This window comes from Melitaea cinxia, chromosome 12 (genome assembly GCF_905220565.1).
Source record: "Melitaea cinxia chromosome 12, ilMelCinx1.1, whole genome shotgun sequence".
NCBI classification, from domain to species: domain Eukaryota; kingdom Metazoa; phylum Arthropoda; class Insecta; order Lepidoptera; family Nymphalidae; genus Melitaea; species Melitaea cinxia.
The window spans coordinates 7,289,905-7,302,785 of record NC_059405.1 but is presented as its reverse complement, the minus strand read 5'-3'; the positions used below and the strand labels follow the sequence as shown (position 1 = coordinate 7,302,785).

The 12,881-nt window shown below is 34.7% G+C and overlaps 2 protein-coding genes across 2 annotated transcripts; one reads left to right on the top strand and one right to left on the bottom strand.

Annotated features, from left to right (window-relative positions):
• The first annotated feature begins 291 nt into the window (after nucleotides 1-291).
• Nucleotides 292-10,495, top strand: LOC123658700. Its single transcript, XM_045594050.1, has 5 exons — nucleotides 292-319; nucleotides 756-987; nucleotides 1,975-2,099; nucleotides 9,819-9,950; nucleotides 10,305-10,495. The coding sequence occupies exons 1-5, from the start codon at nucleotides 292-294 to the stop codon at nucleotides 10,478-10,480; spliced, it is 693 nt and encodes a 230-aa protein (XP_045450006.1). The 3' UTR covers nucleotides 10,481-10,495.
• Nucleotides 10,496-10,867: 372 nt separating this feature from the next.
• LOC123658470 (replication factor C subunit 3) lies at nucleotides 10,868-12,042 on the bottom strand. The gene has a single exon (XM_045593885.1). The coding sequence runs from the start codon at nucleotides 12,040-12,042 to the stop codon at nucleotides 10,975-10,977; it is 1,068 nt and encodes a 355-aa protein (XP_045449841.1). The 3' UTR covers nucleotides 10,868-10,974.
• Nucleotides 12,043-12,881: the final 839 nt, after the last annotated feature.

Genomic DNA, 12,881 nt, shown 5'->3' with positions numbered 1-12,881 from the left:
AGTTCATTTTTTATTATTATTATAATATCGGTAAGATCCAAATCAGTATGTAATTCGTATTTAAATAAACTTTACAAAAACCACGATTTACCAAAAAAAAAACTGAGCAAAGCTCGGTCATCCATGTACTATGAAATATTATGACATACATTTTGTTCCAGTATTACTTTATTTTATTTTTGTATTGGATATCTAGTCCATTTATCGGAGGAGACGCTCAAACTAACGAGGGTGAAACGGCTGTTCACAGCTACTACATAATAAACGAATTTAATCTTACACTAAGATTAAATGCAGAAGCTATTAACTGTTCCAATAAGTCAGTACGCTTCAGCCTGTAATATCCCACTACTGGGCATAGGCATGGCTTTCCCCATGTAGGAGAAGGATCAGAGCTTAATGCACCACGCTGCTCCAATGACGCCGCGTTGGCGCAACGGTTACAGCCATGGATTGTACCTGTTGCGCTGGAGGTTGCGGGTTCGATCCTCGCACATGACAAACATTTGTATTGGCCATACAGGTGTTTGCCGTGGTCTGGGTGTTTGTGCAGTCCTTGTGGGTCTCCCCACCGTGCCTCGGAGAGCACGTTAAGCCGTCGTTCCCGGTTGTTATCATGTACACCTGAATGCGATATAAAGCGAATATATCCGTCAACCCGTATTGGAACAAGTCAGTAACTACTGCTTAAATATCTACCTGTTCAAGCTTAATGGTTTTGTTTTTTAATATAACTTGTTATATTTGTTAATCAGCCACAAGCACAGCCCTCCCATTCCCAGTATGTGGGGCAGAGAGCATCGAATGCCTTCGACGAGGGTTACGAACATTTTTCTTCCTCATGGATTCAGAATACCAGGGGATGAAGTCCGTTGATCCAGTTATATTAAATAGCCTCACAGTCGCTCTGCCTGACGAGCAACTGTCATTTTTGTTGAGGCGCGTCAATGTAACAGGTGCGAAATGGACCAAGCTCGTAGAAAGAAAGTACGTAAGCACTTATGTGGCCTGTTTTTTGTTGTTCAAGACACTTAAATTTTTAGACTAACAATTAGCTAGCGTACCGCCACCTTATGTTTTATTAACTGACTTCAAAAAAAAAGAGGAGGTTACTCAATTCGACCGTATATATTTTTTTTAATGTATGTTCGGGGATAACTCCGTCGTTTATGAACCGATTTTGATAATTCTTTTTTTTTTCTTGGAAAGAAAATATCCCTAGTTTGGTACCATGATAAGGAAACCAGGATCTGATGATGAGATCCCAGAAAAATCGAGAGAAACTCTCGAAAATCCGCATAACTTTTTACTGGGTGTACCGACTTTAATTTAATCGAAAGCCAATATTTATCACACATTTCCATTTAAATTTCTAATCTCTTCTCGGCTAATCTCTGAAACGGTTGGACCGATTTGGCGGGACTTTTACTGACAGATAGATGATGTAATAAGGAGTAACTAAGGCTACTTTTATTTTAGGATTTTATATATTTTATAATTCTACGAACTGAACAATAACTTTTTTGTTAAATTCTACGCGGACGAAGTTGCGTGGACTGCTAGGTTGTTTATAAAAAAACTTGTATTAAATTGCGATATTAAAATTTTCATTCATTAACACTTGCTCAACTAACTGGTGTAAAACTTCAATTATTACTATTATTGGGGGTGTAACTCAGTAAGAGATTGTCTGCTTTGCATGCTGAAAGCCCTGGGTTCAAATCTCACTACCTCCAAAATCAATTCTTAATTATTTTTTGCATTCGAGATTCATGCATAATGTTGCAGTCATGTCGTAAGTTATAACTTAAAAAATATGTTTTAGTAATAATCATAATTACGAAATAACGTGCAAAGGTGCTTCGTGTATCCTTTAGAAAATTATTTGTAAAATAAACATTTTAAGTTCTTCTTTGAGAACAAGCTAAATTTTTACTGCTTTTGACAAAATCAATAACTTTTCATTTTTTTAAGGTTTAATTTGCCTGGTGGCAAAAATGGAGTTCGATTTATTAGTGACCTCCATGTCACCGGTGAACTAACAATGATGATGTCGACGAGGTTGGATCCTTTATTTGCCCGAATGACAATGGATATACGTAAGTAAACGCTTAATCAGTTACTCATATTACTTAATTAGACATAGAAAAAGAATTTAATAAAACGTAACATACAAATAAACTACACGGATCTAACATTTCAAACTCATCCACCGATGAATATAAATAGTTTTTACTGATTTTTTTTTTTCGTATTAAACATTATGCATCATATAAGTACAACCTTAAAAAAGCTTTTACACTTAGAAAGTTACCAATATGATATAATACTTCTGATAAGTATAAATCTGAAACCTTAAAAGTTAAATTTTACCTCAATATTTTTTTTATTGTCAGTTTAATATTTGCTAAAACAGATCTAAGCCATATCGTTGTTAAGTACTTTAAGACAAACAAAGTGTCGTAGAATCCTTTTTTCGGTATTTCTTCAGTTTCCTTTTGTAGTTTTATAAGGCAACTTTTCTTAACCTTTAAAAGAGATCTTGGAAATTTAAGGACAAAAGATTGACAGAAAAACGTAAATATGTATAAGAAAACAAGGTTTGTTTGGGTTCAACTGCTTTATACTGTGTAGTCAATGTTTTATTTGCCATTATTCGGTAAAAAAATATTTATATTCTTAATAATAAAACTACGTTTACATACCTTTACAATTTACTCAAATTACACTATCTAACTTTAAATAGAAACTGTGTTTAAATAAACCGACTTCAAAAACTAAAAATCAAAAAATAACTAATGGAGATACAATTTTAAACACGTAAGTATTCTTAAACAAACTAAATACATATAAAATACTATTATTTGTATAGTAAATAATACTACCTACTGATATATTTCAAGTCGGTACCAAACATAATATTATAAACAGTTTAAATTAATACTGGTAAAAATTACTGTAGTGAAATTCCTACTACGTTTGAAATTATTTTGTTCTAGACTAAACCACTCAAGGTGCGAGTGTTACATTTGGTTTGGCACCGACTTCAAACATAGTAGATGTGCTATTAATATGTGCATAGTAGTAGGTAGTGCTACCTACTATAAAAATAATAGTATTAATTAGTAGCTGTATTAAGATGAAACTTACACAATTATTACCTTAAGAATCACAGCTTTGAAAACTGCATTCAATTTCTTCAGATTTTGCGTGATACCTAAACAAACATACCTACATATAATTTTTCATGTGCAGAAATTGGCTACGTCACTACGTGTACAGTATAGTTACTTGTTTAGAAAATATTAACGCTAGGTATATAGTCCTGTAACTAAATACCAGTAAAGATTAAGTTACTTATATTTTTATTAAACTCGTATCAAAACCCAAGAATTATTATTGGGCTTCCCAGTGGCAATGACATTCTTGAAAACCAACCTACCACAGTGATTATATTGCCGTTTTATATTTTATCCGTACTAGTCGGTTAACCCCGGCTGTAAAAAAAGTAGTTCAATTGAATTAAACTGGTTTTACCGCGTGTTTCACTACTGTTATTATTGTAAGACGTACTTAAATGATATTCATCGTGTATAAAGAATCCCTAAGGTCATTCCGTGTTTTATTTTATAAAAGTGTGAAGCTTCGAATGTTAGCAGAAAAACGACACGCTTAAATTTTAAAAGCCCATTCGCTAAGTTTCATAAAGTAGAAACCATGTTATATGATGTTGTCATTTTTAGAGACCAGATGATAAAAATATTTATAACTTTAATGGCTCAGTAAGTATATTGGAATTTTTACGTAAACAAAAAAGCTTAGGTCATAACGCCTTATTACTATCAATAATTATCATATTTCCATCATTTAGGGGATTTCCATTTTGGTAATGTAGTTACGCACTTACGCAAGGATAAATTAAAGTGGAGCGCGCGCGCAGCCTTCCGGCGTGGTGATCCGTAATAGACTGCCGGGCGAGGGAAAACCGATCTCGTACGATGAATCGCGAGGCGCGCCCGAGTACAGCGTCGGCCGCCTAACGGTGCTTTAACCGACGCTGATGATGGGTGGTAGTGTATTTACTCGCGCGCCACACCATAATTTTCAATAAACAAAAATTTCGTTGTCGCAATTAAAAGAAGCTGTGTGGCTACTACAGTAAAGAATATAGCCACCCCCTCTCTTCCCGTGGCTGTCGTAAGAGACGACTAAGGGATAACACAAAAAAAAACTATAGTATCGCAATACTCCTGCTAAGTGGTTTTAATTCAATTAACATTATACAGTAAACTTTTTAAGATCACCAAAAAAACTTACTTTACTGATACATATAGGTACCTACCTGTACTATATTTTCGATACCTATGTTAGCTTTACTCCAGAAAATCGTAATCTTTAAATAACGTTTTTTTTTGTTTTTTTTTTTTTAACTGATTTTAATCTTTACTTGTGTACCTAGAGTAGGATACAAATTTAATCCCCATACGTCTGAGAGGTGGCCTTGTTGTGACCGAGGCCACCCCACCATCATGCCGGGGCCCGGAAGCTTTGTCCGGGCCTACCGCTGAGGCGAGGTGGCGAATGCTAGCGCGACCCCTCTCGCCCCACCCAGGCGGATGACTGCTAACACGTGGTGGTTTTTAGTCAGTAGGAGTCTGACACAACCCTCTGGCGCCCCCGCGCTGGAGGGTATCCATGATGGATTTTCCCCACGTAAAAAAAAAGGATACAAATTTAATGAATTTTTTTTTTTGCCTTAGTTCTGCATGTAAACGAAACCGTAGGTAAACAGACAAGCACGGCATAATAAACTCTAGGGTGAAGTTAATACTTGATCCTAGAATAAACTTATACTTACCGTTGACATATCGTCACCTATTAAAATGAAAACACGTACTAAAATATATTTGAACCTGGGCGGCCTGGCTGAACCTGAATTCGGGCGACTTACGCAAGCGCGCGACACCACGTAGCACGTAGTTTTATTTGATTTTACATTATCTGCTAAACTGCCTTCTTGTTGAAGTGTTTTTCATTCGTAAGGATTCTTGCATATAACAATGTAATAAAATCACCTTTTCCTTTTTGTGATCATTAATTCATTGCAATTATTTTTAAAATACGATATCTTCTATCAACTGCTGGCTTTGAAATACACAGGCCGAAGACGGGCAGCAGCGTCTTCGGTGCGACAAAGCCAGTACTGCGGTCACCAACCCGCCTGCCCAGCGTGGTGACTATGGGCAAAACACATGAGTTCACGTTATTTTTGACGTAAACTTGTGGAGGCCTATGTCCAGCAGTGGACTGTATAGGCTGTAATGATGAACTAATAGTTCCTTATTTTAGCGAATTTAAACAAACAAAACTCTTTATAATAGGTACTATTAGTTATACGGGAACGGTCTGATTATACTAAGTAAGCACCTAGGTTATTGTAATAACCCAAATAGGATAAGAAACCAAATATTTTTTCAGGCAATTAAGTGAAAATGTGCATAAAGTAACTGAAACGTTTTGAATAAACAAACTTGGAACAAGTCAATGATGTCATCCAAAGCCCAAGGCCACGCTAATTGGTGGTGTTTGAGCGTTTTCAATGTTTTATTTAACATTGAAAAGTAATTTTTATATTTTCAAGCCTGTATGATTACTTTTTTCTACATTATAAAATGTAAATGATGAATTAAAGACATAAAAAATTATGTATATTCCCAATTGAGAAATTTAACAAAATTTTCTAATAAAATATCGACCGTTTTCAGTTTTTGTTGCTCTACTAAAGCTGCCCAGTTCCAAAAACTTACTAAATATTTAAACGGGTTCTTCGAAGGAGAGTCTAACTTTTACTTAACCAGTTTTATTTATTTTTTTACCGACGAAGAAGAAAAAGGTTCTCAAATTCGACTGCATTTATTTTAATGTATAAGTAGATTCTTTTTTTAACCGTAAGATGGTGCTTGTCATGTGGTCCCATTTAAATTTAATCAACGTCTGACAAGTGGTTTTTTGAGTTAGATATATGTATATAATAACTAGCAATACCCGTGCGTATAATTCGCACTAAATAAGTACAAAATTTACCGTACATATAACTATAACTTTAATAATTAATAAATTTACAAAAACAAAAGCAATTATATTTTTTTTAGTTGTAGATGCCGGTAGAGCAAGCAATCTGTACAAATAAATAAAATTGGAGTCTGTTTTTTAACCGACTTCAAAAAAGGAGGAGGTTACTCAATTCGACCATATATATATATATATATATATGTTCGGGGATCACTTCGTCGTTTATGAACCGATTTTGATAATTCTTTTTTTGTTGAAAAGGAGATATCCTAAGTGTGGTACCATGGTAAGGAAACCAGGATCTGATGATGGAATCCCAGAGAAATCGAGGGAAACCCTCCATAATCCTCATAACTTTTTACTGGGTTTACCGATTTTGACGATTTCTAATTTAATCGAAAGCCGATGTTTATCATATCGTCACATTTCGATTTCATTGAGATCTGGTTACAACTTTTGGAGTAATCTTTGATAATGCGTATTTACTTGACAGTTTTTTCGTCAACCTACGTTGTAGTACTCTTGTCATGTCATGTAATTGAAGTCGGTTTTTTTCGTTTGCCAGCAAACACAATTATCATAATATTAAAATAACCGCATTTTACTAAATGCATATGGATGTGTAGCGACATCTATCGAGCAACATACGAACTAAGAGCTGACGTATTCTACATCGCGATAATAAAGTTATCCGAAGATTGAAAATAAATACAAGAACCCGATAACAACCGTCGGGACAGTAGCCCACCAGACACAACACCCGTCTGCCACCAGGCACAACACCCGTCTGGTCGGAGAATCCTCCCTTTTCAGTGGTGGATGAGGAACTTTACACCCTATTCCTCACACCCCCAAAGATGTATAATATACGGTATATATACCAAAATAACATTTTTTTACAATTTTTGTCTGTCTGTCGGTCTGTTTGTTCCGGCTAATATTTGAAACGGCTAGACCGATTTTGATGGGACTTTCACCGGTAGATAGCTGATGTAATAAGGTGTAAGTTAGGCTAATTTTATTTAAGAAATTTATCTATTTTATAAGTCTGCGAAATGAAAAATAACTTTTTTGTTAAAGTCCACGCGGATGAAGTCGCGGACACGGCTGGTTATCTACAAAATGGTAAATAATTTATGTGGAGTAATTGTTAGGTTTTTTTTTTTTTTTTTAAAGAGAGGCAGACATCTTAACCTTAGCGTATTAATATAATTATATGACCGAATTTACTTGACTATTTTTTCGCCGAGCTACGTTGTATTATTTTATAACTTTTTCCTGGGTGTACCGATTTTGATGCTTCTTATTGTAATCGAAAGGTGGTGCTTGTCTCGTAATCCATTTTAATTTGATCCAGTTCTGATAACGACTTTATGACTAATCTTTGATAAGGTGCATTTACTTGACTATTTTTCGGCAACCTACGTTGTTTTACTTATCGATGTAATTGAATTCTATTTTTTTTTTTCATTTGCGAGCAACACACAATTATTTAAACTGACCCTTCTAATTTTTCCCATGGAGAGCTGAATTAGAAGGGCCTATGTAATAAAATGGATGAAATTCCGCTAAGGTCTACAAAGCTATATAGAATAAATTAAAAACATCTTCGTATTTCATTTAATTGATTGATTGGTTGGTTCTCTATGTAGCATTATTATTATTATTTTGTTTCTTTCATTATATTTAATGTTTATTTTTAATCTCGTTTTTTACATGGTAAATATTATTGTCATTAGTAAAAAATTGAAAAATACGTATCAAGCTGCTGGTCATTTTATACAAAAACGGATTCTCCGTAAGGGGTCGTCCGTTTAATCACGGGAGGCTTTAGGGGAGGAGTCTGGAAAAACATTACGAAATATCACAAGGAAAAGATGAATTGAGATATCACGTGTATTTATTTTTCGTTAAACGCGAAAAAAAATAACCACAAAACACCTTGCTTGATGCCTGGATATTTGCATCACCATGCTTAATTTTTCAAAATTTCATTTTAATTTGCACAATAAAAATAAGCGTGATTTATTGGTATGGGGGTAGTCTAAAACCTCACGAAATCATCGGAGCGGGTAGGTATGTGGTAGGTATTAAAAAGTTGTTAAAAACATCACGTGATTGTCTCAATAAAGGAGAATTACAATGAACACATGAAATAATCGCTTAGGGCGAAATTTATTGATCTGAAAATAGGTAGCTATATCAACTGGCTGTTACCTATAACACAAATACGAAGTTACATGGATATAGGAGAAGAGGGTTGTAATCTAAAACCACACCACAAATCACAAAGGGGAGGGTAGAGTTAAAAAGTTGCAAAATCATCACGTGATTATTGGACGACCCCTAATATGTAATTACAATAGATAATAGTGTAATTATTAATAAACTAAAAATATAGCAAGCGAACAACCTACGCAGAAACGACATAATTCGTTTTCCTTTGACCATTTCGTTTTTAAGCCATTACTAAAAAATCATATTTCGGCAATCAATCAATATCTGTAGGTTTTTTTTTTTTTACTTATAGCAATCATAGCAGTCAATTACGTACCAACTGTTACAAATAAAACATTGGTTGAAATAGTTTTATTTTTCTACATCTATCTGTTTCACCGCTAATTACGATGGGCGCGTTGGAACGCGTTGGTTAGGTGGACCTAAAGCCTAGATAAACCTTCTCCTACATAGGGAAAGAGACCTATGCCTAGCAGTAGGATATTACAGGCTGAAGCGCAAGTGTATAAGTTACATGAAATTGATTTAAAGCTTAATTCGCGTTAACAACTAAATTCAATATTAAAATATCGTTTTAAATTCAAAAATAAAGGTATTTGGATTAAGTATGCTTTTTATGACAAATGAATATGAGGTTTAATTACTTTTCAATATTTATTAACTATGCTATGTGGTTATGGCATCAAAGAATATAGCCACCCCCTCTCTTCCCGTGGGTGTCGTAAGAGGCGACTAAGGGATAACACAGTTCCACTACTACCTTGGAAGTTAAAAAGCCGACCGATGGCGGGATAACCATCCAACTGCTGACTTTGTAATACACAGGCCGACAAAGCCAGCCCTGCGGTCACCAACCCGCCTGCCCAGCGTGGTGACTATGGGCAAAACACATGAGTTTACGCCATTTTTGGCGTGAACTCATGTGTTTGAACTCTTGTGAAGGCCTATGTCCAGTAGTGGACTGCGAAAGGCTGCTGTGATTATCATGATTTATTAACTTATTATTTATTTATATAGATGTCATGTTTCTATGGAATTCTAATATTTTCAAGATTAAAAGCTTCTTCAAGATTATCAAAAATTTATCCATATTTTACATACATCTACTTATGTTATGAGATTTCCGCGTGTAATAGTTTTATTTCATTATTAGGTTGTTTACATACGCTTTATTTATGCCTGACGTCAACAGAATTGTACCCGTATGTACATAACGCACGTGCTCTTCTTTCGTTCTTTTTCACTACATAAACACAAACCTTTTATTATTTTTCAAAAAAGATTAGAGCGTGTTTTAATGTTCAATATACTTCGAATTAGGATTTAGAACAGGGCATTTTTAATTTGATATTATGTAGTGTAATTTAAAAGAAATATTACGACAGCTTTAAGTTCTACGCTAGCTACGCTTTTAAGTTCATTTCATGTTTCTGTGTTATTTCAGAAACTAAAATTCAATGTTTGTGAAGACTTGTAAATATTTTTATCGTAATTTTATATATTTTCAGAGGATGTTGAAAGTAATGTGACATACACATGGGCAGGTCAACGAGGTTATGACAACGAAGATTACATCTTAATAGGACCCGAAAGGGTCGCTGTACGAAATGCGCGAACCCCATCTTTCTTTTTGCAGACAGGTAAGTTTAAAAGATAGTCATATTCATTCTTTCACAATACTACCACGACGTTTCAAATCAAAATCAAAATAAGAAAAAAAAACTAGTTCTTTAGACCACACGACTCCAGTAAAACTTACGAAACGTAACTCTTTCTTTCATGCAGTCATGAGGGTAGTAGAACATAAATATTGATGCAAGTGTCATATATAGTTTATAGTGTACAAAATGTCTTTAATAATAAATTTAGCTTACAATCTCAACCACACCAATCATTCTCTGTCTTCACTATCCTGTGTGACATTGGCGAAAACGACAGTGCTTTTTTTGATCAACTGAAAGCATACAATGAAAAGCTCATTTCTATATTTTCAGATACTATGGAGGATAGAAACGTGATGGAACGAATGCTTCTAATGAAACCTGCTGTTCTAGACCATATATCAAATGAAATAACAATATCTATAATGCATTCCATCGTAGATAACTTTAGATTATTTGCTAGCAAAGTACCAGCCAAGAATTATTATACCTTTATTGACAACAATTAAACAGTATTATTAAAATATTTCTTTTATTTTTCTTTTAAGTAAAACTATTTTCCTATTACATATTTAATAGGTCATGAGATGTTTAGATTAAACTCTGAAATAAATGTTATGGAGTCTTTTTTGTTGACTCCGGTCTTACAACTCACATAAAGAGGCTAAAAATTTAGTTTTCTTTTGGAAAATATGTCTCAAAAATGGTATAAAAATTATTTCAAAAAGATATTTTTTAGTTATTTATTTATTTTATTTATCTATATTTATCTAATTTATAAAAATTGACTTGTCTATCATTTTCAAGTAAAAATTAAATTATGGATATTTGTCACAATTTTAAGCATAAATATTAAAGAATAATTTAGTGATATCAATGAAAATAAAAACACATTGTAAAATTTAAGTTTTTTTTGAAAATTTTTGATTACAATTATCAAGAACAAAAAATTTCATTTTTTTTTCTGTTATTGCAAACATGTATGAGTTTTTGAAAACTCTTATTAAAATACATCACCAAGAGACTCTTCCATAAATTTTTTGTAGATAGCCATAAATTTTGCTACAAAAGCTTCCAGATGAAATATAGGCTTATTTCCAAGCCGCATTCTATGTTCAAATTGAGCCGCATGACTTGCAATTTGACATTTCATGCTCATATCACAATTACGCACCAGTTCTTTCAATAAACCAGCAAAAATTATATCTGGTGGAATACCATGTATTATTAGTTCATACAGCTTCTGTCTCACTTCACCAAGTTTCTTAGGAGTTTGTTCCGACAATGCCATTTTTGCAGTGTCTCTTATAAATATTTGCCAATCAGGTTCCGGGACTTTTTGGTCAGCTGTAAATGGATATTGTTGGACTTTACATGCCTCACACATCAATAATGCACGACGCAAATTTCTGTCAGCACTCTTTGCAATACGCATAGCTAATTCTGTAGGTAAACTTAATCCTTCCTTCTTACACACAATATGTAGTACATTTGAAATTTCAGCTTCTGTTGGTGCAGAAACTCTTATTGTTAGGCAACGTGATCTGATAGCTGGAATGACTCTTGAAATCGAATTGGCTATAAGTATAAGTCGGCAAGTGGAAACATATTTCTCCATTGTTCGACGCAAAGCATGTTGCGCATCTTTTGTTAAATCATCAACTTCATTTAATATAACAACTTTAAACTCACGTTGGCCAGAGGAATCAATTTGATGCGTTTGCGCTACATTTTTCACTAAGTCCATAATGACAACACGATCATGTATACCGACATCAGTTGGATTAACCTCAATATGATAATTACTACTTACAGTCATAATTTCGATTTTCTTATTAGAAGGCGTAGTGAAATGCATTGTTTCCTGTCTAAGACGTTCCGATCCTGATCCATAAAGCTCTCTTAACAAACACATAATCCTAGTTTTTTTACCGGCTCCCGATGGACCGTAAACAAGTAGATGAGGGAAATCACTTTGTTGAACTAAACTTTTTAACCGAACAGCTTGATCTTTGTGATAATCTAATTTCATTAAATCTCTTGGTCGATGTTTGTCAACCCAAAGACTCATTTTGGTGCTTAATTATTATAATGTATTACAAAACAACAAAATCTAAGGCAGTCTTTAACACTTGTTTTGATATTTGACATTTAAGTTAAAAAGAGCGCCAAATATGGCTGCGTTCCACTAAAAGCGCGTTCCACCTAAGACCCACAACGCCATCGACTGGTCGAACACGAGTCCACGACGGCACGAGCACGATGGATGCGAGCGCTGTTGCGCTGAAATTGCCGTTCCACTATAAAGGTGGCTCTACACATGGCTATTTGTGTTTGCTGTTCAGTATTTGTGGTTTTTGACAAAATATTTGACGTACGGGCAAATAGACGATACGACCGTCTACACATGGAGCCAAATATCAAAAAATTAAACATATTTTTTGATATTGGCCTTTGATGTGCCTTGCAAAACCGACAGAAGTTCGGTAAGCCGTATTTGTTATTGGCCATATTTGCCAAATAGGTAAATACGGCAATAAATTTGGCAAATACACTCTCCACACATGGAAGTTATTTGTCAAATATGGCAAATACGCAAACACAAATAGCCATGTGTGGAGCCACGGTAACGTAAAGACCCATAAGGACTGCATAAACACCCAGACTACGGCAAACACCTGTATGGCCAATACAAATGTTTGTCAAGTGCGGGGATCGAACGCGGAATTGCGCCAACGCGGCGTACAGTCCTTGTGGGTCTCCCCACCGTGCCTCGGAGAGCACGTTAAGCCGTCGGTCCCGGTTGTTATCATGTACACCCGATAGCGATCGTTACTCATCCTTCTCCTACATGGGGAAAGAGGCCTATGCCTAGTAGTAGGATATTACAGGCTGAAGCGTATAACATAA